Genomic DNA, 18,596 nt, shown 5'->3' with positions numbered 1-18,596 from the left:
AATCAGTCATTTATAAAATGTGTCTATTTGCATAGAAAAATATTCAAAGTAATGTAAAAACTTCAGGGATTTCTGTTATAAATTGCTGGTCAACACACATAAATTGTTCTTCAAATTCTTGTGGTAAAGCCACAGAGGTACTAGTTCCCAAAATAATGATAGAAATTAGTTCTTAATTTTTAAAAATAACTAGAGCAAGACAGAAATTCCTCTTGTTTCTCCAATGGTCTCCTTCAAAAGAAAGCCTCTGTGAGCCATTTGGGTTGTTACAGATCTCAGCTATCAGCCAAGAGAGACTAGGAGGGCTCTCATTTCCTTTACAAATGGCTAGGATTCAGTTATGAAATGTATTAAAAAGAACCATTCCTCAGGTGAATAAAGGATTTCGACAAGCCTGTCCTGCTGGAAGGACACTCAATCACCAGAATTATCTTTAATATTATCACCCACGATGGGATAGAGCTGCATTTCTAAAATGTCAGTTCATTGTGTAATGCCTGGATGGGTAATCACAGGTAGTAATTATCTTTCATTCGGAACAATTTAGGCTCTCCCTTGAACATTAGGCCTCTTCACTGGATTTCTTCAATCCATCTGGTGACTGGATCCCAATTATCCATGGGGCTACCCTTTCCAGATTAGTCTGGGGGGACTGAAAGATGCAGATTCCATTAAGTTAATGGGAATGACATGGCAAAGCCTCATCATCCCATTTTGAAAATGCAGTCCCACTGGTTAAGTGAAGACTAATTCTAAAAAGGGCAGCATGACAATATACTTTTCCAATGGACAAAGTAGTTTAAAAGTCCCATAAATTAAAAGATTTGTTGGAAATACTTGCTACTGGTTTTCTGGCTCCATTTCTGCAGGACTGCAATGGACCCAGATATTTCTGTAAGCTGTTGTTATGTTAATTGTTACAAGGACCACTTACAGAAAAAATAAGTCACTCTTCTTAATTACTTCAGTGCAGAGAGAGACCCCCAAAAGAAATGGAGCTCAAGTAAGGTACCTCCATCTTAGCAACTGGATTTCTTCTCTTTTTCTGCACCAAATTCTACACCCAGCACCAATAAAGAGAAGGACAGCCAAGAGTGAGCAAAATCTGCTTCCACAGCGAGCATTGCCCATTCTGGCGGCTTGGAGGAGGAAGAGTTGTGACCAGCACTTTTAGTCAACTCCCACCAAGCTCACCCCCACCATTCCCAATAATTAACCCTACCTCCCAGGGTAGCTGAGAGCAGGAAATGTGTCCCATATTTCTTGATCAGGTTTTCTGTGATCTGCTGAAGGGTCGGGCGCCGTCCCAGCAGCCTTATGTTACGGAAGAACTCGGGGGCCAGTGGCAGTGGGGAGCCAAGGAAATTTCTTCTTTCCACAGCAAGATTGTTTACTTTCCAGCGGCCAAACTCTCTGCAAAAACAAAGCAGTTCTCATTCAGAAATGTGTCATTCAGACAAATGTCCTTCATTTGCAAACGACTCTGCTCTGCCGGGTAGCTGGGGGCGACTCGCTGGGAATTACAACGGGCCTTGACAGTGATACTCTGTCATGTGCTATAGACAGGACAAGCAACGAGGATTATTTATTAGAAGTAGGGAAAGTAGTCCATAATAAAATAATTGTTGGGGAAGAAATAAATAAAAACGAAGCCACTTAGGTTGCTGCTGCTCCTGTTGGTTTTGTGTGACCTCTGATGTGAATATAGCTCTAAAACAACCAAATTTGGTAGAAACTGAAATTAAAGCAATGATTTCCCCAATTATGGACCTGATGCAACAAGTATTTTTGTTAGAACAAGGTAAATTTTAAAATCATAACGAGAAAGAGCCCATCTTCTTTGCCTTTTGATGTTAAGTCACTTAGGTACATAAATTGGATAACCTAAAGAAACACTGTCACACCACATTTGACCTTACTGTGATAATTCTAGTTTACTATACTTCTGGCCTCCATTTTGAGAAAATACACAGACAGAAAGACTGATTCCTAAAAAGTGATGATGTTTCAATTGTAAGAGGGATACAAGTGAATTCAAAGACTTGCCTCCTTCCCCTCTCCAAAGTAAATCAATGACAGCAGGGAAAACAAACAAGCTCATTGCACAGCAATAAACACATCTTTTATTAATTTACTTGCCAATTAAGATACCAGATAGAGCTATTAGTGAGAAGGACTCATTGTCCTCAAATCTAGACAGGACAGGCAGCCTTGGCAGTAACTCAGCTTCTCCCAGATACAGAAAAAGCAGTTTTGGGTACAGACTCTGGGAATTAAGTGCAAGGCACCTGAGGACTCAGCCACCACTTTGTTGAGTCTTTTGTAGAGCAACATCAATTAGGATTCCTCTTAGACAAGATTGTGGAAAAGCAAAGAGCTTAGTGACCTTGCAATGTCCTGCTGAAGGTCCCATGTAAATAGAGAGAAACACTCAGGTACAAAATTAACTCAAAAGCAGGAATCAAAGATGCAGAAAAAAAAATTGAGGGATGCCAGAAACCAAGGGGTGCCAGCAGCTGAATGACCAGGGCTGTAACACATACTCAACAGTGGGATTTTTTAATACTTTTAAGTCCACAGTTAGCAGCAGAACTCAGATAAATACATTTTTGTGTAGCCCTTCTGCTTTCCAGCATCCTTCTCTTCCTCTCCCAGATCCAAACTGCCTTTCCTCTCAGACACATTCTGGCAGATGCCATTTTTTAATCAAAAACAAATGAAGAATGATGGTAGGGAGAGATTTCTGTAACTTAACTGAAACTGAATGTGATTTACCAGTCAAGGGCATGAGGTTAAGCAAGACCCCATAGTTCTTAAAGACTCTACACATCACCAGTGTGCTAAATTGGTATTTGAGAATTGGTTTCTGATAGGGGATTTTCTTAGTTGTCAGGTCTTGAAGTTTTCTCTCACAACTTTCCTTTCCTGTTAGGAAACTAGAAAACCTATAACTTCTATTTGCAGCTTTTATGGAACTACTATAAATGAGTAGGGAGAAATGAAAATATTACACACAAATATTTTTTGCCTGTAAAGTGAAGTCCTCATTGTGTATATTGATCACATTCATGCAGACTCTAAAAACAGTGAATTACCCTGCACTGTAAATGTAATTTTCAACTGAAAAAACAAACCAAACCACCAAAAAATAAATCAATTACAAAAAAAAATCTATTTTTTTGTTGTTTAAATTCTCTGCTTTCTGGTCATATTTTTCATTTGAATACATAAGAAAATATTGGTTAACTGTAGTTCCTGAACAGACCAGAAAGACAGACTTGCTTTGGCACTAAGAAAATATTACAAGTTTTATGTTGTAAAATATTTATTTTATGCCTTGAGGAAACCTTTTGTTCTAAGCTCTCTATATGAGCTGAGGTTCAAACACAATATAAACAGAAAAGATACAATTCTTATAAAAGACAGTTTTCTGCCACCCTTGATATGATTTTCATTGTGAGTATTTAAGGACAGAGAAGACCATCCTAATCCCCTCAATCTGCCCCCTTTTTGGTGAATCCCACCAAATGCCTCTTGTGTCACACCTTTGGGACTGGGAAGAAACTGTCCCCCAGAAAAACATCTACATCTTGATTTAAATTCTGAGGATTTCTCAGAAATCCTCTGCAATCTGTTGTGGCATTTAACTACAGAGGGTGCATTCTATTTTCAGTTTGAATATTGCCAATTCCAGTGTCCAATTTTTAGAGCTCTTAATGCATGCTGGGCAACTGAAATTTTTTCTAAATATTAGGTACATTCTGTGCAAGTAATTACAGCTCTTGTCTGAATCCCCTCTTAACCTTGGGCTGAGCCCACTGCCCTCCTTGGTGTCTCTCTGTCAACAGTGGACTCAGAAATTATGTCCCACAGCCCTTCTCCACAAGCAGAAAATCCTTTCTTGGAAGAGTTAAACTGGAATCAATGGCCATATCCAGAACAAATTCAGATGAATTTCCAAGTTGAGGTTGCCCTGACCTACTACAAATCATTTATTTACTGAATCCAGGGACTGGGTTATTCTGGCACTGAGAGAAACTTGCTTGGCTTAAACAAATTTGAGTTCCTTCCACAGTTTTTTGCTACAGAAGGATTTCTTTTTTGCTGTAGGCTTAGAGTAGGCAAATGCTTTTGTAAAAGTTTTGTCTTTAGTTATTTTTTTTTTGGTTCAGAATGTACCAATGGGAACATTTATTAGTGTAGCAAGTAATCATCCTTTGAAATTCACTGTTGAGGAATCTGGGGGAGTAGAATATGGAAGATGGAGCCCTTTTAAAAAGATGACAGTTTTATAATTGCGCCCCAGACAGAGCTGAAGCATTTAGAGATTTTAGAAAACAGTTTTTTTATTTTGCTAGAGTCTTTCTTAAATGAAATATTTTAGAATATGGAGAGATGAAGACTTAAACTCTCTGGGAGAGACAAGAAGAAGATAAAATAGGGATGCAGGGCACTAAAAGTGTCTGCCTGTCTTAAGGAGCAGGGACACCTGGATTTGGACAAGAGAGAAGTGATGAGCAGCTTCCAGAGCTGAGGAAATATTTCAGACTTCAGAAGGAGCTGTATTTATGAGAGCAAAGTGCAGGAGCAGGGTAAGAACTGGGATGAAGTTCAGGGTGAGGTGTTATGGTGCATTATTTCTAGCACATTGAGTGAGGAGGTTTTCACAAATGCTTTCTGGGTCACTAGTAGCTCCTAAAATTAGAGCTGATTTCCCTTTTTAGCAATGTCACTCTGAGTAAAATCATACCCTTATCTTCCTTTATATATGACACATAAATATGTCTATCTATATACCTGTCCATATATAATTCATGGTTTTAATCTTAATTTCACTTTGCAACCCTCTCTTGTCAGCCCTTTCTTTACCTGTTTGTCTTGCAGTCTCTCTAACACAAACTCTCCAGCCCTAAACATTTTTTTTAGTGCCCAATGTACATTATTCCCCTTCAAAAATCAAGATCCTGCCCATTGCCAAAGGCACACCAACCGGTCTGATGGAGTTCATAATCTTACTCTGAACAGAGAAAATGCTGCTTTCCAGAGCCACTGAGTTCCATCCATCTGGAGAACACTTCCCATGGAATAACAAGGCACCTTCATTCTTGGATGATGAGAACATGACAGCTGTGAATGGGCTGGAATTACAGTGGCAGACTGAATCCAACGTTTTCCCATGCAGCTGCAAATTCTGCTGTCGGCAGAACAGCTCATTGAGGGAATAGATGGTGGTTTTTTCCTCCTACCTTCTTTAAAAGCCTCAGGATTTCAGAGTTAATAACCTTACTCTGAGCAGAGAAAATGCTGCCTTCCAGAGCCACTGAGTTCCATCCATCAGGAGAACACCTCCCATAGAATAGCTCGGCATCAATGCAGGCTGCTGCTCAAGAAAACTGATTTTCCACTGAGAACAAACACTGGGGCTAAGAGAAGTTTGTCCTTTCCTACTCTTCCTCTTCCTCTGCTCTGTAAGAGCCCAGCCCAGCAGCCTCCATGGTGCTCTCAAGGAGAGAATGGCAGGTGGATGTGCTGCCCATCTATTTCCAGGGTGATTCACTGCATGGAGTTCTCCAGTGCTGCAGGCAAAGCCTGTTGTGGAGAGGGAAGATGGCTCAGAGTTCCCAGGCATGCACAAGAAAGAGGAAATCAATCAGGCTGGCTCCTAGGATGAAGCCTATAATGGAATCATGTATTATCATAAGTAGTGCCCCAGGGCATGGGCAGCATTCTCTCCATCTTCCCAGATATCAGAGCCATGGATTTGCATGTGCTGCCCTAAATCTGATCCCTGGCTGCTCCAGGGAGCTCCCATGAAGAATGACCAGAGTCAACAAGGGAAAAGAAGAAGCATACTTTAAAATGCAGTTGTCATTTCAACACTATTTCTTTTATTAATGACATTGAGAGAGATGTTTAATTTCAGGAAACCATTAGTGTTCTGACAGGAAAGACCTGTTAGTAAAGCATCATACAAGTTTTGGACAAGTTTTTCTCTTCAAAGAAGCTTAAATTGCAAGTCGATCTGAAAGGAATCCTAGGGCTGTCAATGTGTCTTGTGAGTTTCAGGCCATAGCTTTTTTTCCAAATGTGTACATTAATTATAGCCTTGCTTCTATCACTGTATTCATTTAAATACAGTTTAAATCTTATGGCATGGGGAGTTATGGAAAGCTCTCTATAAAACAACTAGATAAAGGAAATTTTTAAAATGCCATTGTACTCTAAAATGGTAGTGTGAGGAGATTTGAAATGGAAATATGATCTCCTCCATTGCAGTGACTAAATGAGCCTATAAAGAGATTTACTGTGAGTTTGATAGAACCTTCCTAACTACCTAAGGTCAACCACTCACAAAACAGAGCCCAAGCAAAATTAACAATGCTAGGCCTCATTTGAAGTAATTTGTTGTGTTATATAATTCAATATTACTACTGGTAAGCATAAATGTTACGGAATAATATTGGGGCATAATGTGGAGAACACTCTTGGGAAATGAACTTCATACAATTTCTAATACAAAAGAATTCTTCTGCGTTCCTTTCCCTTAATGTCTTCTAAATGAGGCACCTTCACTCTTGGATGGTGAGAACATGACAGCTTTGAAGGGGCTGGAATGACAGTGGCAGCCTGAATCCAATGTTTTCCCATGCAGCTGCAAATTCTGCTGTTGGCAGAACAGATCATTGAGAGAATATATGGTGTTTTTCTCCTCCTACCTTCTTTAAAAGCCTCAGGATTTCTAATGCCTGAGCCCATGGTTTGAATAAGGCCAAGATGAGATGAAGGCAGTTTCATTTTATATTAAGCTTCTACCTGCTAGGAGTTCCAAAACAGGAAGTAGATAAAATATTTGCTATGAAAAAAAAAAAAAAAAAAAAAAAAAGCTTTTAAAGAGAGGATTCACCCAGATCTAAAATCATGTAATATCCAAGACTGTATTATTCACAGATGGCAAGTGAAAAAAATTCTCCTTACCAGCACAGGTCATAGAACTTTCAATGCTTATTACAATCAGTTAAACAATGGACAATATGCCAAAATCTTTACTAAATACTTGTTATGGTTGATTTTTCTATCCAAGGTGAAAAAGAAGGGAATTAGTTACATTGTGGCTGAGCAGCCTCCTGAAAATCTCTACCCTTGTATGGAGACATGACAATAGAGAAAAACACTGCAATATGAGCAAAGTAAACAGAACAACCTCCCTGGAGGAAAAGAAGCAGATAGCACAGAACACATCTCATCTGTGTCCCTTAACATTTTCAATTATCTACATGTTTTATCAGAAAAAAACCTACTCAAGAAATAATAAGCTCCTTTTAAACATATTTGCCCTTGATGAAATGGAAAGTATTTCTTCATCAGCTTTATGCTTGTAATTGTCTGACATTTTGCCAAGGTCAAAACAGAAAGTTTCCTGAACATATGCATTTTTTTCCATATTATTGCTTTTATCTTGCAGTGAAAAAGCACTATCAGTAGGATTTCTTTTAATCCTAATATCTTTTTATCCTAGTAATTTTTTTCCTTTCTATGCCTTTTTTGCCTTATCAGCTTCCTAGCATTTGAAATTCTACTTCCAGAACTAGAATCCATCAGTATCAGCTTCACTATCTTCTTGCACTATGCATATGAAATACGTGCAAGTGTATTAATGAATTTTAATACAAAAAGTACATACATTATACCTAGAATGTACTCAGATATATTTCTTTTTTATGAGTGCTGATAGTCAGATTACTGAGTCAGCTACTGGGACATCAATGATTTCAAACTTCTTGCCTGTCATGAGCATCAAAAGGGGCACAAGAGGGAGGGATGTGGCTTTCCTTTTGTGCATGTCTCATTGATATTTAGGGTCTATAACATATGTACTGAAAAATTTCCTCCCCTGATGAAATCCAAGGGGGAATTATTTCTGTATCTTGTCCTGTGGTGTTGTTTGCCTTTTACCCAGACTCCATGATTAACTTCCCAACAACTTTGTGAACATTCATTCAGGAGCTCACCATCCACATATTCAGCTGGACCTATATTCATACAAAGGTATTTTGTAGCTCCTAATGACTAAATCTAATTTACCTCCTGTCTCAGAGGCATAAGCAGCACAGAATAAAGCAGAAATGCACTTTCCAAGAACGTGTTGCAAATAACACAATGGATAAATGGCAAGTACAGGAGGAGTGAAAACACTTCAGAACTCTGAAGTGTTTGTATGAACCACCTGAGCGAGGAACTGGTGAATGATCTTGTAAGATGTCACCAGTTTGCACAGGCTTGTAAGACAAGGGTTAAATTACAAGTAAATGATTCATGAGCTCTGCATTTCAGGGAGCAGAGCGGAAAGGGATAATTCCCAGTAAAACCCTTGCCTCTGCTACATCTGAGACGGAAAATGAGTGGGATGCTTGGGAGGTGTTTCCTACAGGCTGAGTAAACAGGAAACAGATTTTGCACCTCTTTTCTATTTCTGGGGTTCATTTTCTCAGATGTGCTCTGCCCTGTAGTGCTTCTAAGTGCATGCAATGTGTGGATATACACAAGGGGCCTGAACCAGAAGTAAAAGTCTCTCCCAATAACTAGAAATCTGGATTTAATCCAAAGACCAGATCTGTTGAGCAATACCAGTACATTTTACATGGGTGCTTTTAAGCATGGAAGTACCCTCTACTCAGAGGTAAATGCCAAGAGGATGGGGACAGACCCTTCAGTGGTGCATAGGAACAGGACAAGGGGTAACAGGCATGAACTGAAACACAGAAAGTTCCATCCAAATATGAGGAAAATCTTCTTTTCAGGCTGTCCAGAGGAGCTGTGGATTCTCCTTCTCTGCAGACACCCCAAACCTCCCTGGGTGTGACTCTGTGCAGCTGCTCTGGTGACCCTGCAGGGCTTGGACTTGGCCCCTTCCAACCCCAGCCAGTCTGGGATCCTGTAAAAATTATAATCACAACTTGGGTTTACAGCCTGAAGGTAAGATGGTGACATATTTGGAGACAAAAGTAGTTGTCCATCCAAATAATTACAATAGTCCATTCTCACTGGTTTATATATTTATTTTTCCTTGCAAAAAGTATTGATTTCATGGTTTGTCATATGTCCTGGAGGGATTGGAACATTGTTCCTTCTCCCCTTGGCAATATCAAGAGAGTTTCCAACACCTTGTACTGGCAAGCTCAAAGCATCCTTCTTTCCCAGTTCACATCAGCTCATAGGAATCATTTATTATCTAAACAGGTAACAGATTTGATAAAATGGTGCACTTGTTTAGACTGGCAGAAGACAAATGAAATCCAAAAAATTCCTCTGACTGGAAAATTCTTGCTTTTTTTTTTTTCATTTTATTTGTGACTGTTATGAAAGCCAATATTGCCTGAAATTCAGTGTGAGGAAAAGACATGGATTTATACTTTGTAAATGGGTAAAAGGCTGTTTCACTTCCAGAGAAGAAGGTATCTTGCCTATAGCTAAAACAGCAGTTAACCTTTGAAATGGAGAAGACTGGCTTGGAAAAGAGTTTTTTGACACTATAAGGAGAAGAGTTATTAGAAAGAGAAGCAAAAATCTGGTTTTGCCTAACCTTTAGAGCCAATTGATATTATGGTCCTGTCCCTGTAGCTAATTGTACAGGAAAAAAAATTATGGATCCTAAGAAAATGACAGTCAAAAGTCTCTGGAACTCTCATTGGGACTGGACTTTGGGTATTCGGCTACACCTTATACTGCTTCCAAATCAGCATGAAAATCATGTTCTTCTTCAGTCTCTTTTTGTCCTGACTGAAAACAAAAAGAATTGAACCATGTTTTTTGTAGAGATAAGGAAGAAATTTGAATCTGTGGAAGTGTTTTAGTGCATAAATCAACACATGGAAATACAGTTTATGAAGAATGAATCAGCATAAAGATCTGCTGGAGAAAATAAAACAGAGCAGAGGATTCATAGATTCAGTGTTGATTGATACTCACAGATGAATCACAGGGGAAACACAAACTGCTAAAATTCTTCATCATTATGTGATACAACTCATAGTCTCAAAGTCTTTGAAATGCCTTTTATTACCATTTTTGCTACTTCTGTTTCAGAACTTCAAATTGATCCGCAGAACTGGGCAATGGAGAGGCCTACAGACAAGCCCACACCGTGATAAATGATTTAAAGTTCCAAGGGGGTGCTCTTGCTCACCTTAGCTCTTGTTTGAAAAATGAGGCACAGCCAGGATAAGAATTCTGGCAGTGCTGTGAACAGCCGTGACCTCCTTCTACCCCGTACCCAGAGCCAAATAAAAAAACCTTTATGACCTGGATAGTGTGGCAGGGAATATGAGTCATTAAAGCCTTTGGAAGCTGTTTGCTTGCTTGTTTTTGAGATGTTACTGATGCTCAGGATGGGTTTGTGCCTGGTGCCACAGAGACCAAATTGCCTTCTATCCAAAACAAAAGCTGATGTTACTCCTGACTGCCTGCAAGAAGGAAATGGTACCTAAATTTTTGGCTTCAAACAAAAATATATAGTCTCTAATATTTTCTCAAAGAAATACTGATCCAAAGCCTTATTTATGAAGCTGTATATAAAATTCAGAATTGTTCCTTTTCCAGGAGGAATGTTGTATAAACTTAACCTTCTACAGTGTGCATTATTTGGCTCATTTTCTATTCAATTTATAAGTTTATCCTTCCAAAGTGGAGGCTTTTTGTCTCCAGTTTGATGCCAGCAGTGCTATTTTCAGCACTGATGGATGACAGTTACTTAACCTGCACTTGAATTTATAAAGGCAGTTGTTTCTACCAACCCTCTGGGATGATTCTGGCTTCACACAAGTGTAAATCTCACAAACACATGCATAAATGTTGCCTTGATATTGTGAAATATAACATCTGCACTATTGTTGTCTGTAGCAATTCAAATTATTGAAAGGAGTAGGAGGTAAACCCAAATATTTCCTGAAAATACTTTGGTGTTTTATTTGTTTGTTTTGGCTTAGCTCTTGGGGGAATGTGCAGATGATCTTCTTTGCATCTAAATGTTCTCTTCCTATGCAAGTGATGTTTCACTGGTAGCAGGAAATGCTCAGATCTCTACATGCACACAAAAAATTAATTCAAAATTTCTTATTCAGCATATGAAAATGTTTCTACCACAGCAAAGGATGAGTCTCTGTGAGGAAAAACTATTTGTATTAATTCCAAACTAAATCTGGAATGTTAGTTTATTTTAAATGGTCCTGGTGTTCTTCTTTTTTCCAGTGGACTAAATTGCAACTATCTCTAAAGAAGCAGTGGAATTGCACTGGTGAGCTAAACAGAGAATCAGGGCAAGAAAATTGTCCATATAATTCCAGATTATAAACACAGAGCTTCCTAGTGCTCTTAACTGAATGAAAGCATTTAATGGGAGTTCACTTAAGAATTTCTGCAACAGGAACAGTGAAATGTTAAATGTGTTCTGTGAAAGAAAAAAACCTGTATTTGTCTTACTTTATAGAATCACAGATTCATGGAATGGTTTGGGTTGGAAGGGACCTCAAAGCCCATCCAGTGCCACCCCTGCCATGGGCAGGGACACTTTCCACTGCCCCATATTGCTCCAAGCCCTGTCCAGCCTGGCCTTGGACACTGCCAGGGATCCAGAGGCAGCCACAGCTTCTCTGGACAACCCATTCCAGTGCTTTACCACACTCACAGGAAAGGATTTCTTCTTAATATCTAATCTAAACTTGCTCTCTGTCAGTTTGAAGCCGTTCTCCCCGGCCCTGTCCCTCCAGTTCCTGATGAGTTGTCCCTCTCCAGTTCCCTGGAGCCCCTGCAGACCCTGGAAGGTTCTGTGGGGTCTCCACACAACCTTCTCTGCTGAAGGCTGAACATTCCCAGCTCTCCCAGCCTGGATCCATAGGGGAGGTGCTCCAGAGCCCGTCATGGCTCCTCTGGACTTGCTCCAACATTTCCACATCCTTCTTACATTGAGGACTTCAAGACTAGACATAAAACCCCAGGTGGGGTTTCACAAGAGCAGAGCAGAGGAGGAGAATCACTTTCCTTGACCTGGTGGTCACAGTGCTCTGGATGAGCCCTGGGCTCTGCTGGTTTCTGGGCTGAGAGCACTCAGGACCAGCTCATGGGGAATTTTTTTCTCGGCCAGCATCTCCAAGTCCTTCTCCCAGGGCTGCTCTCAGTCCCTCTCTGTTGGTAATTTGGGATTGCCCTGGCCCAGGTGCAGGACCTTGCACTCCACTTTGTGGAATCCATGAGGGTCACAGAACCCCAACCTGTGCAAGCCTTCTGGTTCATCTTTCAGTCCTTCCTGAGTGGTAGGGATGTGGAAATTGCACAAGGTGGGGAAACAAACAGGGAAATAAACCCTTCAGGTCTCTGGGAATCATACAAAACTGGGTGCATCACCCTGTAGTACATCCATTAGAGAGTTAACATTCTGTATGCAACTAGACCTATTCTGAAGCTCACCCTACATTAAAAATTCTGAGAAAATTACTTAACCCCTCTACAGAGTGCAAATATAAGCTTTTTAAAGAAGCTGTAAATAGAATGACGCTGTACATATTTAGTATTGTAAAATATTTGTATTGAAAATGCATTACTATAAAATTTCTGTGCCTCTGAATTCATTTCATTATCACTCCCAGCACCTTTGTAGAAGAGGTCTTAGAGTGAAAAATAAAGGTGATTTTGGAAAATTTCAAATGGGATATAAACAGCAGAGGGAGATAAAATAGTATTAATAATGCCATGTAGTTATCATTTACACTGTAGATTTTAGTTATAAAACCACAAGTCCTGACACAGAGTGGGAGGGACTGAGACTTTGGGCACCCAGCAGAGGCTGGGACAAGAACTGCAGACCAGGGACATATTTTACAGCCAAGAGGAGCAGTACATGACATACACTCCCAAACATCAACTATGGGCAGGGTTACTCTGCCTTTCTCTTCATTTTTTTTCATGGAACATGAGTGTTAACATATTTGAGAGCAGCATAAGATATGCAGGCTGGTTGAAATTAAGAAGAGGCAGAATAATTTAACTAAAATTAGCATAAAGATTATTGCTTATTTTCTAGGTATATTTCAGTTTGAGGTTGATTAGTCAATAATTTCAAATTATTTGTCACAGTATAGCAACTGTGCTCTGGACCACATTGTCCTGGCTGCTGTTCTGCCTCAGGCTCAGGATTATGAAGGCCTACATGAACATTGCAGGTTTTTCCTAGGAAGCTTCCTTAGGAAGAAACAGAATGAAACATAAAGATCTAGAAATAAACCCAAGATTAACTGACTTCCCAATCCATATGCCAAACAGACGTGATGGTGTTTATTCTCCAACATTTTTGGGTAAGGAACAATGCTGAGCAATTACCAGGGATTCAGTTTTGGCCAGAATAAATTTAACATTTGCTCTTAATGTCTCGGCCAAGATGATTTTTGTTTGGTTGGAGCACTCAGCAGCTCTGCAATGCTGCCAGGAAAAAACACCAGTGTACCTCTTGCTTTCCCTGAATGGAGATCAAGTGTTAAATATAGTCCAGTATTTTATGAGTAATAAGAATATATTCCATTAAATGAAAGGTGTGAGAATACATGAGGTCATTTATACTTACGGGCAATGGTAGAGCACAAGACAAATCTGCTGATTTGAACAGTTATGAGATCTTGCCCTTTGAACTGCCAGCTTGAATTCAGTTTAAGGTGTAAGAAAACAGGAATTTTTGCTATCTGATACTTGGCAGTGACCAGAGTGAAGGGACCCCCAACTTCACTTTCTGGGGGAAATATATCAAAATATTGCAGGAGCAAGCTAATCAGCACATTCATAAACAGTCTCACAGAAAACAAGGCAGAAACTGCAGAAACTGGGGTCTACTCTTCCTGTCTCACTGCATGTAAGCAGTGGGAAAAAGAGACAGGATGGTTGGAAATTTCCTTTTACAGAGAGAAATGCTCACTTTTTGCTGCTAGTACCTTGACTTGTCCTGTATGAGAGGAATAGTGGATTTGTCTTTACAAACAAGCTGTGGGTGTGCTAGTAGATAAAACCAGCACTGGCAGATAAAAGAAACAATGGAAGGGTTCCACTGATTGATGGATGGAAGAAGATATTTGTTTTACAAATAAACTTTAGGTTTGTTGATAAACAAAATTAGACATTGAAAGATGTAAGAAACGATAGATAAGAAAAACCCCTAAATTCCATAAGAATTAAAAATTAAAAGGGAGGGTTATACATTAGAGAGGAATCTTTGGTATCAGGTGTTCTGGGAAGTCTGAACCTTTCAAGTACCTCACCCAATGGGGAAAGAGAGAAGGGAATTGTGGCCAGGAAATTGAGATAAAAAGGAAGCTGCATCCTCCAAAAATTGGAGAGACCCTAGGGGAATGCCCCATGGCCTCTCCCTGTATTCCAATAAAGCCAAAAAGGACTCCTCTGTCTCCTTTTTGGACATAAACCTCTGATGTTGATGTTGGACTCCCCTTGCCACGGAGTCACCTTGATGCCTTAAGTTTTACCCTTCATATTTTCCAGATTCTGTACTGCATTATTATATAACTCTGAACTTCATATAAAGTGTTAGCAAGTTCTCCTCACAGTTTAGTTAGATAAAACAATCCTTTTCCAGCCCCAGAGCCAAGGACACCATTGCAGCTTCAGGCCCAAAAAATATAAACAACAGCAAATTGAGGAGAGCAAACTGGGAGGATGGGACTGCATAAACTGGAGATGTAATTGGACAATTAACCCCAATGTGGAAATGGACCAAAACTTATAAAAGTGTTTAAGAAAATATAAACTTATAAAATTTTAAAAAATCCCCAAACTTATAAACTTGTGACCAGTCATCCATCTAGGGTGTAGCCACAGCCAGGCTCTTGTGCTGCCCAAGGTGCATCCTGTGAATGCCTTTTAATAAATCCCTACTTTATTCTTTAACTCTGTCTAGCCTCTGTTCCAGGTCAGCCTCTTTAGGCATCAACCTCAGAGTGGTGATAATTCTATAATTCTTCCTCTCCCACAAGTGAGATCTACTCTTGGAAGTGAGGCATGTTACACAGAGCCTTGTTTTATATATATTTATACATACATATATTTATGTAGGCATGTATGTATATGTATAAATATATACGCATATATACATATATATGTGTGTGTGTGTATATACATATGTATGAATATACACACACTGCTGCCTCTCTGGGAGCAATCTTGAGCCTTTTTCTCTTTTTTTTTTAAATTGTTTTCTAAGGAAATTAAAGCAAAAGGAAAACACAGGGATATTCTGCTCTGAATCTGGCTAACACCAAAAATGCCCTTGATATGAAGAATTAGGAAGTGGTCTTGGATCCAACAATTCTGACAGAGCCATGAATCCCTGCACCCTTTCAAGAGAAAACTTGACCCAGCAACAGCTGCACAGATAAGAACAAACGCTTTCTTCACCTCTTTAACTTAAATAAGCACACGAAATTCGCTGCCAAATAGGGACTATTTAAATGCTAATTGGGACAGCAGGTGATTTCATTTCCTCACTGATTTTTCCTTGAAACGAAATAAAAAGAGTTGCAGCAATCCGAGCCTTTTTTGTTATTAAAATGGTTGGTTTTGTTGTAAGCTGTTCTATGTTCTATGTGGTATTGCTGCATCTTGTGATAACTAATGAAATTTTTGAAATTGAAGGAAATTACAGGAGAAAAATATCCTCCACATCTTATATCCATGTCACATTAAAATTATTTTACTGAACGAAAGAAAAGTTAAAAGTTGTTATAAATCAAATATTTTCCACTTGCACTGTAATTTTTAATCTCTATTCTGGTTAATAGTTAAGTACAACTTTCCTTATGCGAAAATAACATAAAAATATAAAATATTAACCATGCAAATTTCGGTTTTCTAGTCGAATTTTTGCAGCATTCTGCATACACGAATTGCACATTTCCAAAAAGTCCACCTAATTATTTTTTGGAAATCCAAATCTGCAATCTCTAAAAATTCTAATATAAAACAAGAAGGTTTTATATGTGACAATAAAAAAATTAGTTCTATCACTTTCCAGAGGGCTGCTAAGATGCCAATCATACACCAAAGAAATAAAATTAAAATATAATAAAGGAAAAAATAAAATATAAAACAAATTATAAAGTAAAATAAAAAATAAAATAACTGTTAAAATCATTTTCAAAAAAACAAACAGATAAAAAAGGTATAAGAAATTCCTTAGTAGGAAAGGTTGCACAGTTGGATCTTCTTGGAGAACATAAGACTTTCAATAACATATAGAATGTTATTCAGAAACAGGAGGTGAACAATTGCTCACTTAGGAAAAACAAACTTTATTTGGGGCAAAGAAGGCTGAACAAGAGCTGTGTCCCAGTGCCTGTACATGCATAGGAAAGTATTGGTCTGTTGGCAAGTCCCAATCCACAAATTAATAATATTCAAAATTATTGTGCTCTCTCAACTCAATAGCTCCTGAAAAGTAGAGGAACGTAGAAAAATAAGGGACTGTCAGCAAAAGAATTGGGTTTAATTATATTTTATGCAATGTGGGTTTGCTACAAGTTGATACAAGAACATGAAATAATAGAAATTATTAAGTGCTGATTATAATTGCTATGTTTCATAAAGGATCAGTCATGTCGTGGAAGGCACAGGATGCAAGGGGAATTATTCTGAAATGCCAGAGTGGAGCTGTAGTCAAGAATGTTATTTTCACTGAAAATGTCAAATATGCAGTAGAAGCTGCCTGTTTCAACATTTCAGTGGGTTTACCGTGCTTAGATAAAATGTTTTGTTTCTGTGATTTTAAAATTATTTCAAGATTATCTTTTAATCAATTCTAATTTTATTTAGGCTGGTATTTTTCTAAAGCTGACACATTTTGACTCAGAGACACCAAGGAGATGTCATTTTAATTACAGAGAAGTTGGGCAATTGAAAATTTTACAATGTGAAATTTTATCCTCATGGGATTAAAAATAAGGAAAAGTGCAGATATGTATAACTTCTTATTACTATTAAGTTCCAGGTTTATTTGAACCATTTCAGTTATTATTAAGATTCTGATTTATCATTTCATCTCACACCCAGGAAGAGGAGGAAAAGAAATTACATATATCCATACAAATAGCAGTGCTTGTAAACAAATTGCTACTCATCCCTGAAACCATGGGATTCTTTGTGTTTGAGGTTGCAGGAGGAGGAGAAGTGAGTCCTGCCCATGACAGCCAACAGGTATTTTTGTGGGATTTGAGGGAAACCTCACAGAACAAAACTTAATTTTGCAATGAAAACATGGAGTGTTTTTCTCCTTCAGCTCCTATTTGCATTATGTTGTTGCATCTTCTACTGCATTTTTCAGTCACTGCTTGACCATGCAAAGTGCTAATTTTGTTTACATCACTGCTGCAGACTAAAGTGCTCTCTGGCAGCTCATAGCAACCATGCAACTCCTGAAAAAAAAGCCTCATTGTAAAACCCATAAGGATTAATCCTTATAGAGGATTATTTCGGGTGAACGAGCTGAGAACAGGTGACTCTTTAGAAGCTGATGTCCTCAGAGGGAAGGAAAAGAGAAGGAAAAATATCTCTTTCAAACTGGAGAGCTGTTTATCAGGAAGCAGCATTTCCAGGCTTTCTATGGGTCTGTTGTAAACTGCATTTTGTAGCATTTTCAGCTGTGCCTGAGCTCAGGGATGGTCACTGCCCTGGCAGCTGGATAGGGGGACCAGCAGCTCTTCCAGGGGACCCTGGCACAGCTGGAATGTGCTGCCAGGAGAGAGCACATGTGGGAATGGATAAGCAGCAGCAGCCCCCAGGTGAGGGGCAGAGCCTTCCCAGAGTTCTGCTCTCATTTTGGGAATGCTGTGATCCCCAGCAGCAGGATTCCCACCATGCTGGAAGCAGAGGGGATTGACCTCCCATCAAACATTTGCAAGGATTACAAGTGACCTGTACAAGAGGAAATGTGAAACCTCCAGAGATATGCTGAAGATTCCAGGAACACCCTGCCTTTGATGATAACATCTTGGGGAGCTGAAATGCTGTTTTAAGACTCTATTCACCTTAAATAATCTTCAGGCTTTTTTAATCAAAATAACTTTTTCTATTTGTTCAGCCAACAACTGGAATGCAGATGGTTTGTCCAAATATGTAGTGGACAAGAGCTGGCATCTCTGTTTGAGCTCTGTTCTCATTTTTATGGGGAGCTAAACCTACCCTATGTAGGTACATTATGTTCTTACACATTTACACTGCATCAGAATAAATATTTTCTTTTTTCTAGCAGGTGTTCCAGGATACAAACTAGGTGAGTGATCAGTATGTACCTGACCTTATGTTGTTTGGGAAGCAGCTTTAGGGATTTTAAGAACAAAATGTGTTTTAAGAGTCTCATATGGCCATTGACAATTGCACTTGTTTAAACACAGAGAACAGCCCCTTCCAGCGTCAGTTTTCCCAGTTGGAAAATGATGAGTATTGAGACATTTATGGGAGTCGTAATACCTGTATCTGTAAAATATTATTGAAAGCACGATGGGATGGGATTTTAAATGGGTTTTCTGTAACAGACATATTTTCTGAAAAATCCT

At 38.9% G+C, this 18,596-nt stretch overlaps 1 protein-coding gene across 1 annotated transcript in view; it reads right to left on the bottom strand.

Moving 5' to 3' along the window:
• Positions 1 to 18,596, bottom strand: part of LOC131560121 (BMP/retinoic acid-inducible neural-specific protein 3) — a 199,023-nt gene that overhangs the window by 88,912 nt on the left and 91,515 nt on the right. The window contains exon 3 of the mRNA XM_058808788.1: positions 1,223 to 1,413. Coding sequence (XP_058664771.1) covers positions 1,223 to 1,413 — 191 coding nt within the window. The remainder of the gene's footprint in view (positions 1 to 1,222; positions 1,414 to 18,596) is intronic.

This window comes from Ammospiza caudacuta, chromosome 7, assembly GCF_027887145.1.
Source record: "Ammospiza caudacuta isolate bAmmCau1 chromosome 7, bAmmCau1.pri, whole genome shotgun sequence".
Classification (NCBI taxonomy): Eukaryota; Metazoa; Chordata; class Aves; order Passeriformes; family Passerellidae; genus Ammospiza; species Ammospiza caudacuta.
The sequence above is the reverse complement of the archived record's forward strand: the minus strand, read 5'-3'. Positions and strand labels throughout refer to the sequence as shown.